Raw genomic sequence first — 17830 nt, 5'->3', positions numbered from 1 at the left:
CAGGGGAAGGGCAGGGCATGCGACCCCCCGCGGAGTCCAGACGCGATGACGCCTGCAGGGTGGGGCGAGGTGCGTGGGCGGGAAGCAGGTGGGCGGGGCCGAGTGAGGGGCTGCCGGGCAAGGTGGGCCGGGCGGCAGTGGGCAGAGCAGATCGGGGAGGACGAAGGGGAGGACGACCCTCCGTCCGTCCGTCCCGCTCCGAAAGGGTTAAAGCGCGGCCGCGGGGGGGCGGAGCCCCAGTCGGCCCTGGGAATAAGGCGCCGCCGCCCGGCCGCCTGCGCTCCCTTTCGCGGAGTGGTTGGCTGCGCCGGGGCGACGCGCGCGCGCCGAGCCGAGCGGAGCAGATGGTGCCAGGCGGCTCGTCCGGGATGAAGCCTCCGTCCGGCAGCTCTCGCCGGCGGAGCGGAGGGTAGCGCCGCCGCCGCCGCCGGGCCAAAGGAGGGTGGCTGGCCGGCCGGCCGCTTGGCTGGCTGGCCCCAGGCGGGCCATGATCCCCCGCAGGCTGCGCCCAGACGCGCCCGGGCTGCCGCGACCCCTCGCCTTGCGCCCCGTCGCGCAGGAGCTTCTCTAGGGAGTCCCGGGACGCCGAGCGCGTTTGCTCTCCAGCGAGGACTTCCGAGGCGATCGCGACCCTCCCCGCCCCCCACCCACCCACCCACCCGCCCGCCGCCGCTGCTACTGCTTTCTCCTCCTCCTCCTCCTCCTCCTCCTCCTCCTTGTCTCTTCGTTCATTCCTTTTCTTCTCCTGAGGTTTTGTCTGTCTTTCTTATTTTTTGCCGTTTTCTTCCGTCCCTCCACCGAGCCTGCCTGGCACCATGCGGCTCCGTCTAGGACCCACCCTGTACGGTAAGTGAGGAGCACCCACCTCCATCCGTTTTCGGGAGGTCTGGAATGCGGGACACGAATGTTTTGATCGTGAGGGTGGGCGAGGAACAAGAACTTGGTGGGGTTTTTTTATTAGGGGGCGGGGAGATGGGGGGGGAGAGAGAACGGGACCTCGCGTGTAAACTGGCTGTCAAAGCGAGGGGAGAATGGGGCACGATTGGTCAGGAGTCCATATGGTGGTTGTTCCTTTGAGTTCAGAAAGGAAAGGAAAAAGCGAAGCTTTATTTCCCATCCCCTTGAGCTGTCCCTTTTGAGAAGACGGGAAATATCTCGTGGGAATATACACGCAGGCATACACACGCAGGCACTCGGTTGTTTGCCCACTCCAGCCCCAAGGCGACCTTGAGGTGGCACCATTTCCGAAGGCGCTATTATGCTCACGTGGACTGGAGATAATGGGCGTCTTCTGGGGCTGTCCAGTTATTCTGTGCTTTGATTGTTCTGAAATAACTGCTCTTTCCCCGATCCGGTGCCTTAATAATGTGGAGGCACACAAGCACCACACACTAGCGATGATGTCCTGGCGAAGGACGCTGTGTATGTGTGTGTGTGAGAGAGAGAAAGAGAGCGCTACTCTTCTGATGGTTTTAGAAAAACCATCTCGGATGGATAGCCCCAAGGAAGATTACAGGCGTGGTCTAATTTGCCTGACTCAAAATTGCTCAGAAAGCCTCATTAGCAGCACCCCCCATGCCACCTGGACAGGATTGTGCAACTTCTAGAGGGGTATCCATTCCAAAGTGGCTCCGGAGGCCAGGAGGTGGGGTTCTGTAGGCACAGAGGAGGTTGGAGACCTTTCCCCCTCCAGCTCAGCAATGCCAGTTCTCTTCTCCAGGAAGGTGAAGTGTCCCAAAGTTGGAAGGATGCGCACCGCCTCTTCTTGGCATTGAGAGGAGATTGACTCTAAAGGTGATGGACAGGGCCAGTGTGTGTGTGAGAGAGAGAGAGAGACTGCAATGGGCATCTCCATCTCTGGAGGGCCGATCAGTGCTGAATTCATAAAGGACGGAGGATGTGCGCTGCCAGCGAATGAGGCAGGAGCCAAGGAATGGCAGGTGCTGCAGATCTCCCTGGCGCTGCTGTCCTGCAGGACAGATGCATGGCCCGTGTGGGTCCCGGGATCAAGAGACCGGGCTAGAGTTCAGACGAGGCAATGGCCCTGCCTGGCTGGCTGGCTGGAGGGATGCCGGTGGCATTCTGCTCTACTCTGCTTGTTGCCATTTATAGCCTGGCCCCCAATGGGTTACGCAACAACAGGCAGCTGCTTATTTTGGGGGTGTTAAATTATGGACGAAAGAGGAGTTGGGTTGTTTTCAGCTTTATCCGCGTCACCAGCTACGTCAGACCTGCTACCTCTGGCCCCTCCCAGGGACACTTGTCTTAACCCCCCCAGCCTACGCACAACTGAGTTGTCATTTCTGATCTCAGCACCCACCATGGTTCCCCAGATTTCGGAGCAGGGCTTGAGTGTTGCCTGCCTTGGTCTCCGATCGCACACTGAGTAGCACTTCCTGCCAGATCCTGCACTGGAACACGCAGGCACCCCAGCTCCTCGGATGGGTCCTATCCTGGAAAAACCTTGCTTGTCCTATGCCGCTCTGCTCATTCTGACACAGGATTCTATAAACACTGGAACATGCATACCTGGACCAGCCATACAGACAGCCACAAACAAGGATATATGTGACCAGGGGTGAAAATCTGGACTCCCCCATAGATCATATCAACTTGTGGCTCCAGATGGAAAATTGTTCAGCGTTAAGCACCCAGGTCTAGAGGCAAACCATGTGATGTGGTGGTGGTGAGAGGGAATCTGAGGCATTCTGGAGTGCATTATTATTATTATTATTATTATTATTATTATTATTATTATTATTTATTTTATTTATTTCCATCTGACTGGATAGAATGCACAGATCTTTTGTAAGCACATATCTTCTGGTTCAGTTTATTCTTCTAATTTCAAAGTGAATTTCCTCCATGTTTCCCTTTTCTTGTAATCTACACTGCAAACATAAAGAGAAAGTTCAATGCTGGGGGAGGGGAGACCCTCCCCAACACAACAATAGCTCGGTAGGCTGAGCCTGCCCACTGTTTGCCTCTCACCTTGAAAGCAGGCCAGTGAACAGATATGTGAAGCCCTGACCAGCCATTAAACCCCTTGGGGATGGAAGGAAGGAGAAGTATTCCCTCTGTGAATGGAATCACGCTGGAGGGCCAAATCCTTGACTTTTCTTTCCCGGACTGGCCTGTTGCCACTTTAACTGCAGATAGGTTGGCAACCGGCAAGTCAGATGGCACCCCTCTCGGGTCTGGGTCTGTCCAGCTGCCAGTCTTCCAGCTTCCAGCTGCCAATCCTTCCTGTAAGGTGTAAGCAAAGGGGTAAGCAAAAGCTCTTTCCAAAAGGGCAGTAATGCTCCATAGTAGGGGAGAGTTCTGCTGTGTTAAGATGGGAATCAACACTTGATTAATGGAGCACCAACACTGCTGCTATCATGGCATGCTGGACCCTGACTTGGCGCCAACACATTTAAAAGATCTCCAAGGTTCGGAACAGAGGCTGGTGGGGAAAGCGACGGGATGATGAGCTCAAAAGGCTGACACAAAACATGGCCCATTGAATATAGCCACCTTTTTCAGGAGATGCCCTTTGCACCCACTATTTGAATGCTATTTGTTTATTTAAAAAAAGATTTGAGAACCTTTAAACCTAGTTGACTTTTCCAGCATTAAAACTTTGGAGATCAGCATTACTTTCTTCTGGCAAAGGAAGACAAAACCAACAGCTGGCAGCTAAAGGAGCAGATAGGCCTCTCTCCCCCCCCCCTCTCTCTTAAAGCCAGGGTAGCTGTACAGCATCTAAAGGAGGGAGGGCAAGGCTGCGAGAAGAGGCTCTCCCCCTTGGAGGATCCCAGTCAATACCATGCCCTGGTTTTTAGAAGAGATGTTCAGCCTGCAGGAAAGGTGGTCTGATGTGTGTTTCTGTAGTTTCTCCCTGCTTGAGAGAGAGCAGGTTCCTCATGAGCTGCAAGTATCAAGAGGTGGAGGTCAAGATAGGGAGGAAATGGTGTCCCTTAAGAAACCAGACTTTCTGCAAGAACTGGAAATACTGTCTCATTTCATCCCCTTCCTCCTGGGATTGAGAGCACATCTACTGCCATTGATTTCACTCCTACCTCTTGAGTTAAAAATGGAGCCAATCTAGCTGTGCATCCCAGGTCCATGCTTTCAGTCTTGATGTGGTGGTAGAAACCAGACTTTCTGCAAGAACTGGAAATACTGTCTCATTTCATCCCCTTCCTCCTGGGATTGAGAGCACATCTACTGCCATTGATTTCACTCCTACCTCTTGAGTTAAAAATGGAGCCAATCTAGCTGTGCATCCCAGGTCCATGCTTTCAGTCTTGATGTGGTGGTAGAAAACTTCTGTATTATTCCTCCCCCTCCCAAGTTCTTCCTGGCTAGTAGGCACAGATCTGATTTATTTTCGGTTTTGATTATTTGTTACCATTTTTATCCTGCCTTTCCCGCAGCGAGCCGATTCCCCTCTCTTGCCCCCACAACAACCCTGTGAGGCAAGTTAGGCTGGGGAAAAAGGACTGATGGAAAGTCACCCATTTTGCAGGCCACTACAGGGTTGTGTTGCCCAGCTGGGGGAAAGCAACCCATCCCATCCCAGCTTCCCCCCACAACTCTTCTTCCTTTCAACTAGCCCGGGAACTGAGTCTGTCTGACAGGATGTCCCACCTCCTTCCTTCCTCTGTGTGCCCCGTATAAATGAAGGAAAGGCCCACACATGCACATTCACAAGGCACCAGGTTGGGGGAGATAGCAGGGTCTGCTTCTAGCTTCCTCACCTCTGCCTTGGAATCCTGCTGCATGTGACCCATGCCCCCACGCTGTTCCTTTCCATCATGGGGCAAGTTGTTCCTGCGCCTTCCCAAGGGAGTGGTAAAATCCATCCATAACAGTGTGTTTAAAAGCCAGAGTGCATTGAGGAGCTTGTGCTATTCGTAGTACGGACTGGAATCCTCTCACAAGGTTAATGAACATTTGGTGAAGTTTTCTTCTGAGGGAAGGATCAAGGGTTTTAAATCTCAGGAGAAGCAGTTTAGGAGGGAGAAATGTCTTTAAGAGTGGGGGTGGGGGGTGCTGGTGTCGGCTTGGATGGGGATTACAGGGCACACATTCTTAGTGCTCTAGCCAAGAACATCTCCTCTCATTGCAGTTTAGCAACAAGGGTAGTAAAATAGCTTTTTTTTGGTCTCATACAAATGCGCTTGGTCTCGTCTGAGTCGTTCAGCTTTTCACCTTGAAAATTATGAATGAGCACCTCTTGCATTTGCTGGGGGGGGGGAGGAATCGAAGCAAAGCGTTCCCCATACGATGATGATTTTGTGGGGGGATTAGGTTGGAGAGGAGACCGGGAAGGTAACTGTGGGTGGGTAATTCCTGAGAATATTGGGGAAATGTGGGGTGGGTGGAACTGAGAAGGAATTTGCTGCGAACCCCCCCCCATGAGATTCAAGGGTAGGGGTGTGAGGGTTGGTTGGGGTGGGGCATAGGGAGGTCAGCAGTATCTGGAACTTGCCTGCAAGCCTCCCTTCCCCCTAAGATGAGGCAGAGAGGCCAGAGGGCTTTTATGGGGAGAGATGTGGAGCTTCCAATCCCTTTCCCCTCTGCTTTTTCTCTGCCCAAGCTCCAGCGAAAAGCCACAGGCCTGAATTATGGATGAGACTCCTTGGGTTACAGCCGGTTCCACCGCACCAGAGAGAGAGAGAAAGAGAGAGAGAGAGAGAGAGAGAGAGAGAGAGAGAGAGAGAGAGAGAGAGGAGTCCAGAGACAAGAGGCAAGCAGTCAACATTAGTAGCAGCTGCAGCTCCCTCTCTTCTCTGCCCCCACCCCTCTGCTCAAGATAAAGGCTTTTTCCCTGTTCTCCCTTGAGGGAAAACTGGCCTGCCATTATTGGAGGAAATGGCCACTGCTAATGGCACTGAGGAACATAGGCTTCCTTCCACCCCACCCCAGGGTTTTAGGGGAGGTGTTTTAGCAGGAAGGGAGCAGGGAGGTCAGGGCAGATTTCCCTCCCTACTTCAGGGGTGAAAAACAGGTCCTGCAAACAGAACTTCGCCTCATGTGTCTGTTTGGTTGTGGAACATGCATGGTTGCTGCCATGCTTTTGGAGCTATAAAGCAACATGTATTTTTGTGACTATCAGTTCTGTAATTTGATTCACAACCTGAATCCCAGTCCTGCCTGTGTCATATCCTGCCAAAGATGTGCCTGTTATTGTCACAAAGCTACCCAATCAGTAAAAACGCAGTGGGGGTGGGAGAGACACCCCTTTCCTTTCCTTGGCATGGCATATGTTATGTAAGTTAGGACTTTTTTGTTGTTGAAAATTTATGTTTCTTTGCTACCAGCTTGTGGTAATTAGTCCAAAACTGAGCACAAACAGAATTCTTTTAAAAAAAACCTGGGAAGAGGGGGAAGAATTGGATTCTTTGGTGGATTTGGGGGGGGGGCAGCAGCATTTCACCTTGGCATCTTTTAGCAGCTGCCTTGCAATTCCCTCTTGTCCCACTGGCCATTCAGCCTGCCCCCCCCCCTTGTGTGCCTGCTCTGTTTAACTGGGTCAGTGCAAGACTTCTGCTTGTAATCTTACAGCAAAAGGAGGGGTGGGGCAGGGGGTCCTGGCCTTCTCAGGTGCCACACTTGTGAATCTCCTGACCTGTGGAGTGAAACCCTCCCTTAAAGAATTCTGAACACTGGGATTTGTAAAGGGTTGCTGGGAATTTTAACCCCATGAGGAGGAAATTGCAGTGCCCAGAATTCTTTGAGGTAGCGAAATGGGCTTAAATTGTGCTTAGTGTCTATGCTACCCCTATCTCCCAACTATGACTGGTGTAGCCAAAAGGAGGCTTTTCCCAGTATGCTTCATGCAAGTCCCAAAACAGTGAACATGTCAAAACTGTAAAGTTAAGCTGGGTGAGCGGTGTGTGATTTCAGGTGTCTCTTATTGAAGAGAGATTGGGACTGGGGGGGCAGGAATATGACAGCCTTTACAATGTTGTTGATGCTGGTAAAGATGGAGCTGTGTCGAAGCATTCTGGGTGTTGGCGAGGCTCCTTGAAGGACTTGTCATGAGCAGCATGGAGGCTGGGGAGAGTGGGAAGGCAGCGTAGGGCCCGCGTGGAGGTGGTGTGAACTACCGAAACGGCATCGGCAGCTTGTGTTACTCGTTTGCCACGTCACACTGCCCACACGCATGCATGCAGAGGTTGGAGACCATGCACACTTGCACGAGGAGGAGGAGTCTCACGTGAGAAATTGCGTGCGAAGGATGACATCTTGGGCTCTCTTGAATAGGGGAGCATGCCTCCTCATATGGGATTACGCCTCTCAGGGTTGCCAGCTCTGGTGACTTGTGAGTCTCATGGTTTGGGATCTCTCTCTGCATCGCAGCTCTTGAAAAGTGGGAGGATTTTGGCTTTCTTTCTCTTCTTTTCTTTTAAATCAAAGTAATAGCCAGTAAATCAAAGATAAAGAGCTGGGAAATGTAAGTGACCCGTCAAGAACACCATGTTGACATTCTGTTTTAATCTTTCAAAATCATGTTTTTAACTGGAAGCCTGACAACTGAACCTTTGAAATATCTGGGTAGTATGTGTGTATTGTGGGGGGAGTACTAAAGAGAGCTAGTGTAGTGTAGTGGTTAGAGCAAGGGTGGGGTGATGATGATGAAGATGAGGAGGAGGAGAATAATGGGAATAGCCCCCTTAAGCTCTCAAGAGGAAAGCTGGGGTATAAAGATTTTAAATCAGGGTTTCCCAAACTTAGGTCTTCTGATGTTTTTGGACTACAACTCCCATCTTACCTAGCTAGCAGGACCAGTGGTCTGGGGTGATGGGGATTATAGTCCAAAAACAGCTGGAGACCCAAGAATGAGAAACCCTGTTTTAAATCATGAGTGGGAAACTTATTGCCCTCCAGATGTCATTGGACTCCAACTCCCAGCAGCCCCAGCTAGCATGTCCAGTAGTCCAGGATAATGGGAGTTAATAGTCCAACAAAATCTAGGTGGCCACAGCTTCCCCAGCCCAGCTTTAAATAAATAGCTGTCTTGAAATAGCAATGCTGTGGGTGGACAGGGAAGGCGGGACCACTCCTAGGATATTCCACATAAGGGCGGGGGGTGATGGTTGCTGAAGGAAGCATCTCATTGCCTGTCCTTCTCTGCTTCCAGGCTTGGCTCCCACCTTCCTGCTTCTGTTGGCTTTTCCTCTGGTGGCCGCCATGTGCCCCATGCTTTGCACTTGCTACTTTTCTCCGCCCACCGTCAGCTGCCAGGCCAACAACTTCTCCTCGGTGCCACGGGTCCTGCCCGCCAATGCTCAGCGCCTCTTCCTGCAGAACAACCTGATTGGGACCCTGCGCCCCGGCATGTTTGGGCCGAGCCTCGTCACCCTTTGGCTCTACTCCAACAACATCTCCTCCATCCAGCCAGGCACCTTCCGCCACCTCCAAGCTCTGGAGTGGCTGGACCTGGGGGACAACCGCAATTTGCGCACCCTGGACGCAGACACTTTCCGCGGGCTGGAGCGGCTGCAGTCTCTGCACCTGTACCGCTGCCAGCTGAGCAGCTTGCCGACCACCATCTTCCGTAACCTCTTCAGCCTCCAATACCTCTACCTTCAGGAGAACAACCTGCTTTGCCTGCAGGTGAGTCAGAGTGCTTGGTTGTGGGTTAGCGTGGAACTTGGGCCACTGCCTCTGGCCTCTAGGGGGAGCTTTTTCCCAGGTGGGCTATGGAGGTATGGACCCCATTCTTCCTCTGGGCTTAAGTTCCTTTTGACCTTGTGGGGCATATTCTCAAGGAAAGATGATGGGAGTGGGAAGGAAGAAAAATGACTGGCAGTGGAGCCTGAGGACAGATGGGGAATTTCCTCTGAGTTTCCAGCAAGCAGATGGATAGGAGAGCTTCTCACTGGGCAGAACAGGGAGTGGGTCAATGAGGCAAGGTGTTGACATGTTTCCAGATAGATGGTTTAAGATGTGCCTTCTGAGAGGGAAAATGGAGGCCTCTCCGCCATTTCTCTCTGAAGACCGGCAAGGAACTGGAGTTCCGCTCAGCCTTCCACCCCCACATGGCTGGTCCTCCCCTGAAGGAAGGTTCTCTGTGCCCTGCCAGCGACTCACTTAAAAACCACATGCCTATCCGGCCTCAGGCGCTCTGTGGCTTAAGAGTAGGGGAGCTGCAGCCTGGCCTGCAGCAGCAAAAATGCATTTGCAGATCATGCCTCAGTGCTTCAAGCCACATCCTTAGCGGGGGAGGGCAAAGTTTGTGGGTGGGGGACTTGGGAGCCAGCCTGTATCATTTCCTCAACCAAAGCGCAGGAGTCAACTTCCTCATAAAACTCTGGCTTTGCGTCCAGCAGTAAATCCTGTGTAGCTGCGTGGGAGAGATCTGGGAAGGTGGGGAGGCAGCAACGAATGTCTACAGTCTTGAGTTGACAATCGGCCTAGAATATGGAGGAAGAGGCCTTTGGGGCTGTTCCTTTTGCCAGCGGTGTCTTCACAGCTTGTCCTTTCTTCCTCCATCTCCCAGGACGACCTTTTTGTGGATCTGGCAAACCTGAGCCACCTTTTCCTGCACGGCAACAAGATCTGGCAGCTTTCCGAGAACGTCTTCCGGGGTCTGTCTGGATTAGACCGCCTGTTGCTGCACAGGAACCGCCTGCACGCCGTTCCGACTTGGGCCTTCCGCGATCTGGGCAAGCTCACCATCCTCTACTTGTTCAACAACAGCCTGACCACCCTCTCCGGGGAAACCCTCTCAGACTTGCCGTCCCTGGAGTTCCTACGCCTCAACAACAACCCGTGGGCCTGCGACTGCCGGGCCCGATCCCTCTGGGCCTGGTTCCAGCGCACGCGCGTCTCTGTCTCGGACGTCATATGCACTTCTCCGGCCGACCGCGTTGGGCGTGACATGCGCCGCCTCAACGAAACGGCCTTCCGGGGCTGCCCGCCGAGCAACCACCACCCTGTAGGCTTTGACTGGGGTTGCAGGCCCGAGTGGGAGAATGGAGCAGCTCACCCCCACCCCCGCCCTCACGCCAATGGCTCATCCAATCACCTCTATGGCCTCGGAGGGTCGCCTCCCGCTGACCCTTCCTCCTTCTACAGGGACGTGCCGGCAAATGACATCCGCAGCCCCAAGTATGACCCACCCACGGAGGACGGCTACTGGGGGGGCTATGGCAATGAAGAAGGGGGGCAGCTGAAAAAGGGGTGCCCAGGACCTGGCTGTTCTTCGCTGGACTCTGGAGGTACCAGGATTGGCTTCCTGTTGCTTCCCTTTCCCTGGCTGTTGATGCTTTGGGGACCTTCCTGGTTTTGACAATGGAGGGTGGCTGCTCTGCTGGATGCTAAGCTGCCTTTTGAGAACTGACTCTCTGGGAGATCCAAGCCAGGATGGGTCCCCACCCAGCGCTTAGCTGAGGCCAAAGGGATTAAGCTTCCTCCTGCTACAGGGACAAAGGGAGACTAGATCCGTTGCTGCTGCTTTCCTGGCCATTTGTGAGACTTAACACTGGAGCCACTTTCTGGGTGGTATCTGACATATTTTGTGAACATATGGCAAGAGCGCCCCCTTTTTATTTCTGGGGTGTTGCATAATTCCACTAAAGATGTTCCCTTAATGCTACTGCTATCCAGGGCTGTTATGAGGCCTTCTGTGTTTTCCATATCCTGGAAAGAGCAGGGCTCTCTTCTGTGCATGACAAGGAAGTGCGGAATGAATGAGGATCTGATCTTCAGAGGTTCTGTTCTTTCTTCAATAGTGTACCATGCACATAAGTGCCTGCTTTGTCCAATCGGATAGGATATCTCAACTCAGAAAAAAAAAGAAAGAAATACGGTACCATTCTCCTCCTGAGCCGCAGAAGGCTACAGGAATCTTGGGCCCTTGTCACTCTTGACTCCTCCCCCATTATTTGGTATATGTTTTGGGGGTTTTAGTTTAAACACCAGGGGACCAACTCACATAATCAGTTCAGGTAATAATTACCAAGTGCAATGCTTCACTTGGTAATCTAATCTTCATTGGCAGGGATAGTGTCTACATGATGATGAAAGTGGCTGTGTTGGCTCTTCCATACTACCAAGTCTTAGGCAACAGTTGCAGTTATCTCATGATAAACACGATCATGTGAATTGGCCCTTGCTCATAACTGCTGGTCTTCATTTTTTGTGTGGCTGTGTCCTCTCCTCACCCCACCCCTGGTGCCTCCATGTCTTCCCCTGCCCCTATTTTCCCTTGGAAAAAAAGGCCAAAAAATTGGTTGGTTGGAGAACTATTAAACTATTTTAGTATGGCTTGGTGGACTTGGTCACTCAAGGAAGTTTGTGATGGGATACGCGGAAAGAACCATGATGAGGTGTAAGAAGTCCGTAATGGTTGGCTGACTGGAAGTTAACTGGAAATGAGTAGCTCATTCTTCTGTCAAAGGTTGCTCATTTCTCACTACACATTCTTGTATGGATACTTCCTGGAGTAGCCCTTAAGCCAGTCATTTGGTTATTGAAAGAGATTCAGTCCATTCATCCATGGTTTCTTCAGAAATTCCATTATTGCAACTGGTCTTCACTTGCATTGAAGTTGTGGCCTATGTCTGCTGCTGTGTAACCTGCGTTTGCTGCAGAGTGCTACACTTGACAAAGAAACACAACTGAGTCCAGCTTCCCAATGTGTGCCTTTTCTTATACAAGTGTTCTCATAATCACATGTTTACTTTATAAAAGTGTACCTGCTTAAAACAGGCCCCAGAGCTTTGGAACAAGGGCTCCTTTCAGATACATTAGTCCACAGGTCTTTCTAGGCTTAGTTGGGTTGAAACAGCCTCTTCTGTCTTAGCCTTCTGCATAGCTTATTTACAATATTTATTTATATGCTGCCTTTCAGCAGAAAGTTAGCAAAGTGGTTTACAAAGCAAAATTGGACAACAATTAAAACACCCTAACTCTAAAGCTTTGGTTACACTTTATAATCCACCCTCTTCCATCAGTTGAATGTTACTTGAAGGCCTCATTGGAGAAATTCCAGCAGTGGATTATTCTCACAAATCCTAGAGATAGAGGCTGTCAGAGATGCTGATGGGAAGTAAAACCTGAAGCCATCTCCTGTTGCTGTTGTAGCCTGGCTGCCCCCATAGTAACCATATAGTGTGGTCCTGGAAGTGTTGTTGCATATATAGCCCAAGAGGTTAGTGTCCGAAAGAGCTAGGGGTAATATAAAATCTGGCTGGGACATAGCAATTTGGAAGAAATTACCAGCAGCAAAAACAAGAGCACTGTAGCATAAAACCCAAACACATTTATTTTAGCAGTGGATAATACTCCTTAAAGGTTTATGCTTCCACAAGAAGCAGTGATTGCCACCAACTTGGATGGCTTTAAAAGATGATTAGACAAATCCATGGAGGATAAAGCTATCAATGGCTACTAACTCTGGCTGGCTATGCTCTGCCTCGGCTACTGTCAAAGGCAGTATGCCTCTGAATAGCAGTTTCCGGAAGCTGCAGGAGAGGAGCTTGCTGTTGTGCTCAGGTACTGCTTTTGGGTTTCCCACAGACATCTGGTTGGCCACTCTGAGAACAAGATACTGGACTAGATGGGCCACTGACTTGATACAGTGGGTGGGCTCTTCTTATGTTCTTAGGCTGTAATAAGTGTGTTATAGTCTTAGAGGGGTTGGATGGACCCTTAGCCTGTTCAGCATCAAGAGCAGCACACCCTGCTACCTCCACTGAAAGTTGCTTCTATAAGCAATGTGGACCATAGAGAGAGGAAGCTATGTCAAGAGGGAGGGTCCTCATAAGGCAGGGTTGGACATCCTCCTGATGTTGGGGGTCTTTAACTCCTGCCAGCTTGCCAGTGGGTAGGAATGAGGAGTGTTGTAGTCTAACAACATCTAGAGAGCTACAGGTTCCTCATCACAAGGTTTTTCCCATGGGTGTATGAAAGCTTTTGGTGGGAAAGAATCCTTTCATTTTCAGAGCATCCTAATAATTTGTTCTGGCCCACCCTGAAGAAAGATGGCCTCCTCTCAGATTGAAGGGAAAGTCCTTCCAGTCCTGGAATGGGCATCAGGTGTTCAGAATGCCAGTAGTACTGACCTCCCTTTTCCTGAGCTCTTACTCCTGTTATACAGTGGTACCTTGGGTTACAAATGCTTTGGGTTGCAAACGCTTTGGGTTACAAACTCTGCTAACCCGGAAGTAGTACCTTAGGTTGAGAACTTTGCCCCAGGAAGAGAACAGAAATTGTGAGGAGGCGGCAGCAGGTGGCCCCATTAGTGAAAGTGTGCCTCAGGTTAAGAATGGTTGCGGGTTAAGAACGGACCTCTGGAACAAATTAAGTTTGTAACCCAAGGTACCACTGTACACAGTTATTGTATATGTTTTGGGTACAAATACCGGTACTTGTACAGGGTTAATATTCTAAACAGAGAGGCTTGTGATTGATAACTGGAAGTGGATCAAAAATTGTCTTTTAGGATGCCGTGTTAAATTGAAAATATTCCTTGTTGGTATTCCTCACACAGGTTTCTTTTTTAAAAGGACATGTTCTGCTTAATTCTTTTGATTATTTGCCGAGAGTGTCCTCCTTTGGCAACATGATATGCTTTTAAAAAATAGCATTTTTTCCTTTCTTGTCCCCATTCCCCTGTTAAGTTTGCCAGCAAGAGAACTATCTGCATCTCAAAACTCTCCAAGTCTCTGCAACCAGTCCCCCCCCCCCCGTTTTTTATTTTTAGTTATCGAAATAGGCTGCAAATATGTTTTGTAAAGATAGAAGCGATCCCAACCTTCCTAAAATAAAAATTCAATAGAGCCCTGGGGTATGTGTTCAGGGAGAGTGTGGATCAGGTGGCTAGCACCAGAATGCTTGGCTTTATAGTGCTTAATATTGCCCTGGGGTGCCTGCAAATTGTGATAGAGAGAGATGGTGCTAGAGAGGCTCTTTTTTAATATGTGGAAAGAAGGGCGGGGTTGGGGTTGAAGCAGCAAGAAGAGCGTGTATATTATCCCACTCCGAGGGCAGCAGCTTTCTTAATTTAACTTCACATAAGGGAGAGAGAGGATGTTAGAGCTGGAAGAGTGGGTTATTTTTAGCAGGTAGAACTGCTCGTAGCCAAAGTTAAATGTGAGAGTACAGGTGTGGGGTATGCGTGTGTGTGTGTGTGTGTGTGTGTGTGTGTGTGTGTTGTCTGAGGCAGGTTAAATAGGCAGGTCCACTGAAAGGGGTTTTAGGAGCTGGAAGGTGAGGAGAATTGAAGACACACACACACGTACACCTTGGGGTGACTGAGCAACAGAACCAGCTCTCTGGTGTTCCTGTGGAAGGGTGGGCAAGGGAGTGAATGAGTATGAAGTTAGGGTTAATTGGCAGGGGTGCAGGCAAAGGCCAGAGCTACAGCGAGGGCCATGCTGAGCCGTGAAACGGGAGGAAAGTGCCATTAAATCTGCCAGCAAGACTCCAGCGGGCTCAGTCTTTCCAGGTCAGGTAATTATCCTTGTGAAATATTCATGACCCCTTATCCCAGATGCTATTTCAGAGCAGCAGGGGGGGAGAGAGGGATGTGAGAATGAAGGCTCGGGAAGATACAAACACACATACGCATAGCTACATCGCAGCATGGAATCTTTACAAATTACACACCGTCTCGTGCCTCCTGCCCAACCTTCCTCTTAAACACAGGCAAACATCCACGAGATTGTGCAGGCAGGGCTTCCTGTCCAGACAGAAGATGATGGGGGTGACCTGCTATTGTCGCGGCAGTCAGCAGCCCGCCTCATCTTTGCCACAGCAACAACCCCCCGGAAAACCTAGCGTCTCTCTTGCTTCTTTTGTGCGGAGCCGCTGTGGAAACTGGAAGACGCGTCGTTCCAAAAGGCTTCTGGGGGCTTGGCTCTCCCCGAGAACTGCCACCAACACTGGCCTCTGCTTGTGTGAAGAGATGCGCCGAACTTGCTCTCATTAGTAATCACAGCCACTGACGTCTGGGTGACCCATTTGTTCCAGTTGCTAACCTTTAAGTCCAATTTGCTCCTGAGCTGGGCATGGGCAATCCTTAGGACGAATGGCAAAAATCTGTCGTGCTGGGATGAGTCACAAATTCCTATGCCTTGCTCAGTTGCAAAGGTGGACTTTGGTAACATGGTGCTCTGGGCAAAGGCAAAAATTTCCTCCCCCTCCCCCATATTTCTTATTTTCTCAATAATTTCCTTTGGTACAGTTGCCTATTTTATGGATCTGCTTAGTAGGTACTCATATAAATACATTTGTTGTTGTTGTTTGTTGTTTTGCACCTACTCAACTTGGCACCCTATGTGGGAAAACCACCCACATTACCCTGAAACCGGTGCTGCTTGCTTGCCATGAGGAGTGCAGTACCCCATTTAGGGCAGTGGCGGGGAAGCTGTAGCCCTCCATATGCCACTGGGCTCTGACACTCCCAATTCCTAGCTATTGGCCATACTGGCTGGGGCTGATGGGAGACAGAGCCTGATAACTTCTGGAGGGCCAGAGGTTCCCCATCCCTGCCATTGGGCAAAATAGACCTCTGTCCTCACTTTCTCCTGTGTGCTGAACTATTACAGCAAGGCAGTTTGGTGAATGGGAAGCTAAATGCTTTGTGTACCTTACCTCAGCCATCTTTGCAAGAGCCTTGTTACTCAGGATGCTTCCCAAATCTTAGGTTAAAGGGTATGGCTTGATGCAGGGGTTGAGATTTGAAATTGGGCTTGCTGCAACTCATGTTCTGTATTTGCTCTTAAAATACCTGGCAGCAGCTCCTCCAGACAGGTACTCCTGCATCAGGTGTTAATCCCATACCTTGTCGACCTGCTGTTCCTATGAGCTCTCACAGACTCCTAAACAGAAGAAGTATTTGTGTACCACTGCCCTGCTTAGCCACAGCTCAGCTGCCACAGTCAAAGGACTGGATCTTGTGGCTGGAGTCCTGTGTGTGCAGTTTGTCCACTGGGTGTGGCGTCTATAGTTGGAGTGTTCTGCCCTGGACAGGGCCAGTGGTGGACCTAAATTCTGGGGGCCCTGAAGCTCAAACAGTCATGGGGGCCTCTTTACAATCAGCAACAAGGTCTGGGTAACCAATGTTATCTTCTTCAATGGGGTTGTTTACAACATCTGTGCTACTGACTCTCAAACTTTGGGATTGTGTGTGTGTGTGATCCATTAGAGTCATGCAACTCAGATTGCTTCTTCTAGACCCAGTGTTTCTAAGCAAGTAGTTTCTGCTGCCCTCTATAATTAGGGGCCCTGAAGCTTAGACTTCATTAGTTTCATAGTAGATCTGCCCCTGGGTAGGGCCTAGTGAAGGGCTGTAGCTCAGTGGCAGAGAATTTGCTCAGCAAGCAGAAGGTCTTGGGTTAGATCCCCAGCTGGGAGATACCCCTGTCCTAGAGAGCATGGCATCAGGCAACTTTCTATGTTGTTCCTAACTAGGGAGAAGGAATAAATGATGCAGACGAAGCCATTATTCAGATTGTCTTGTTGTGAACAAGTGAGTCAGAAACTGCAGCTTGTATTATTACCTTGCTGTAGAATTTCCTTTTGGGCGCCTGCACAGCATCCCCAGCACTGCCTGTGCTTATGTCCCTTCCGTAAGGGAGACCAATTCCAAACACTTTGAAGGGAAGCATATGGAGAAGATAATTAAGGAGCGATCTGTCCATTCCACATTGTTCCGCCTTCAGTTGTTGGAAGAGAAAATGGGAAAGCAATGGAATATGAGGCTGCCCTCTCTGCGCAGCCAGCTTAACAAGTGAATTAACTAGTCTCTCTCTCCCTCCTCTTTTTTAATCCACTATTTACTAATGGCGGTTATCAGGCTTTACAGAGGGCAAAGTGACCTTCCTTTCCTCCCCAAGCGGTATGTAAATAAATGAAGGAGTGAAAACTATTGACATTTCTCCTCTTCTAAATGAAGCCCTGATGAAATGTAGATTGCCACTCTGAACACCACCTCTTTCTTCCCATTGTTAAAGGAGGAAAGAGGAGGCTCTGTCCTTCTTTCCGCAAGGGCATCTTGAATCAGCCAGTGGTAACTGTCCTGTCCTATGCATTCATCCCCTTAACTCTGCCCTTCTGGACCATGCAGTGAGAAATTTGCAATGTCAACATCCCTGGAGTGACTGGTTTCTGTGCAGCTCCCTAAATTCCCTGAATCAGTCAAGAGCTGCATACAAAGGAACTTGGTGTTACAGATGGAGAAGTGCCATTGGGGAAAGCTTGCTTGAGCAAGCCCTGGCATTGTAAGAAATTAAATGCAGCCAGGTGTTCTAGCCATCAAGATATTGTTTTCCTTTCCAAGCTTAACTGAGCTGGATCGATGCAAGTGCCTTATCCAGTCCCTTTGCCAAGGGGTCCCGTTAATGGTTAGCACTGAAAAACCGCCAGTGCCACATTTAGGAATTGACAGTGATGGGGAACATTGCTTTGTGAGAAACTTTCCAGGGGCCACATGCCAGTGGAGGGCAGGAGCAGAGGCAAAAGTGGGTGGAGAAACTCACCTGACTGCTCTGTTTCAGGCACATAAAAACCAGGAACAAGAGGCAGTGATGGCCACCAACTTGGATGGCTTTAGATGAGGACTAAAGCAGCCTGTCATTGGCTGCAAGCCAGATTGGCTATCTTCTGCCACCTTTGTTGGAGGCTCCTGAAAACCAGTTGCTGGAAACCTCGGGAGGGAGAGTGCTGTTGCCCTCAGATCATGCCTACAGCCTTCCACTAGGCAACTGGTTGGCCACTGTGACAACAGGATGTTAGACTAGATTGACCATTGGCCAGATCTCTCAGGGCTCTCCTTTTGTTATAATTTGCACTGTTCAAGGACATGCTGCAGCCAGGCAAAAGAAGTCAA

At 50.2% G+C, this 17830-nt stretch overlaps 1 protein-coding gene across 2 annotated transcripts; it reads left to right on the top strand.

Annotated features, from left to right (window-relative positions):
* The first annotated feature begins 95 nt into the window (after window positions 1-95).
* Window positions 96-11261, top strand: RTN4RL2 (reticulon 4 receptor like 2). 2 transcript variants are annotated; one of them, XM_083728092.1, is made up of 3 exons: window positions 96-846; window positions 8132-8607; window positions 9494-11261. In XM_083728092.1, the coding sequence occupies exons 1-3, from the start codon at window positions 816-818 to the stop codon at window positions 10283-10285; spliced, it is 1299 nt and encodes a 432-aa protein (XP_083584218.1). In that variant the 5' UTR covers window positions 96-815; the 3' UTR covers window positions 10286-11261. The 2 variants fall into 2 exon arrangements, with proteins under 2 accessions (XP_083584218.1, XP_083584217.1); XM_083728091.1 differs by lacking the exon at window positions 96-846 and adding an exon at window positions 5441-5734.
* The last annotated feature ends 6569 nt before the right edge of the window (window positions 11262-17830 follow it).

The sequence above is a fragment of the Podarcis gaigeae genome (genome assembly GCF_964106915.1).
Source record: "Podarcis gaigeae genome assembly, chromosome: 1".
Lineage (NCBI taxonomy): Eukaryota > Metazoa > Chordata > Lepidosauria > Squamata > Lacertidae > Podarcis > Podarcis gaigeae.
Note: the sequence above shows the minus strand (reverse complement) of the source record. Positions and strands in the feature narration are given on the sequence as shown.

Excerpts from the sequence above, each read along its gene's own strand:
- RTN4RL2 (XM_083728091.1), top strand. The coding sequence starts at position 5,617 with ATGAGACTCCTTGGGTTACAGCCGGTTCCACCGCACCAGAGAGAGAGA. Across the intron at positions 5,735-8,131 it reads GAGGAGTCCAGAGACAAGAG|GCTTGGCTCCCACCTTCCTG; the intron begins GCAAGCAGTCAA and ends CTCTGCTTCCAG. Across the intron at positions 8,608-9,493 it reads ACAACCTGCTTTGCCTGCAG|GACGACCTTTTTGTGGATCT; the intron begins GTGAGTCAGAGT and ends TCCATCTCCCAG.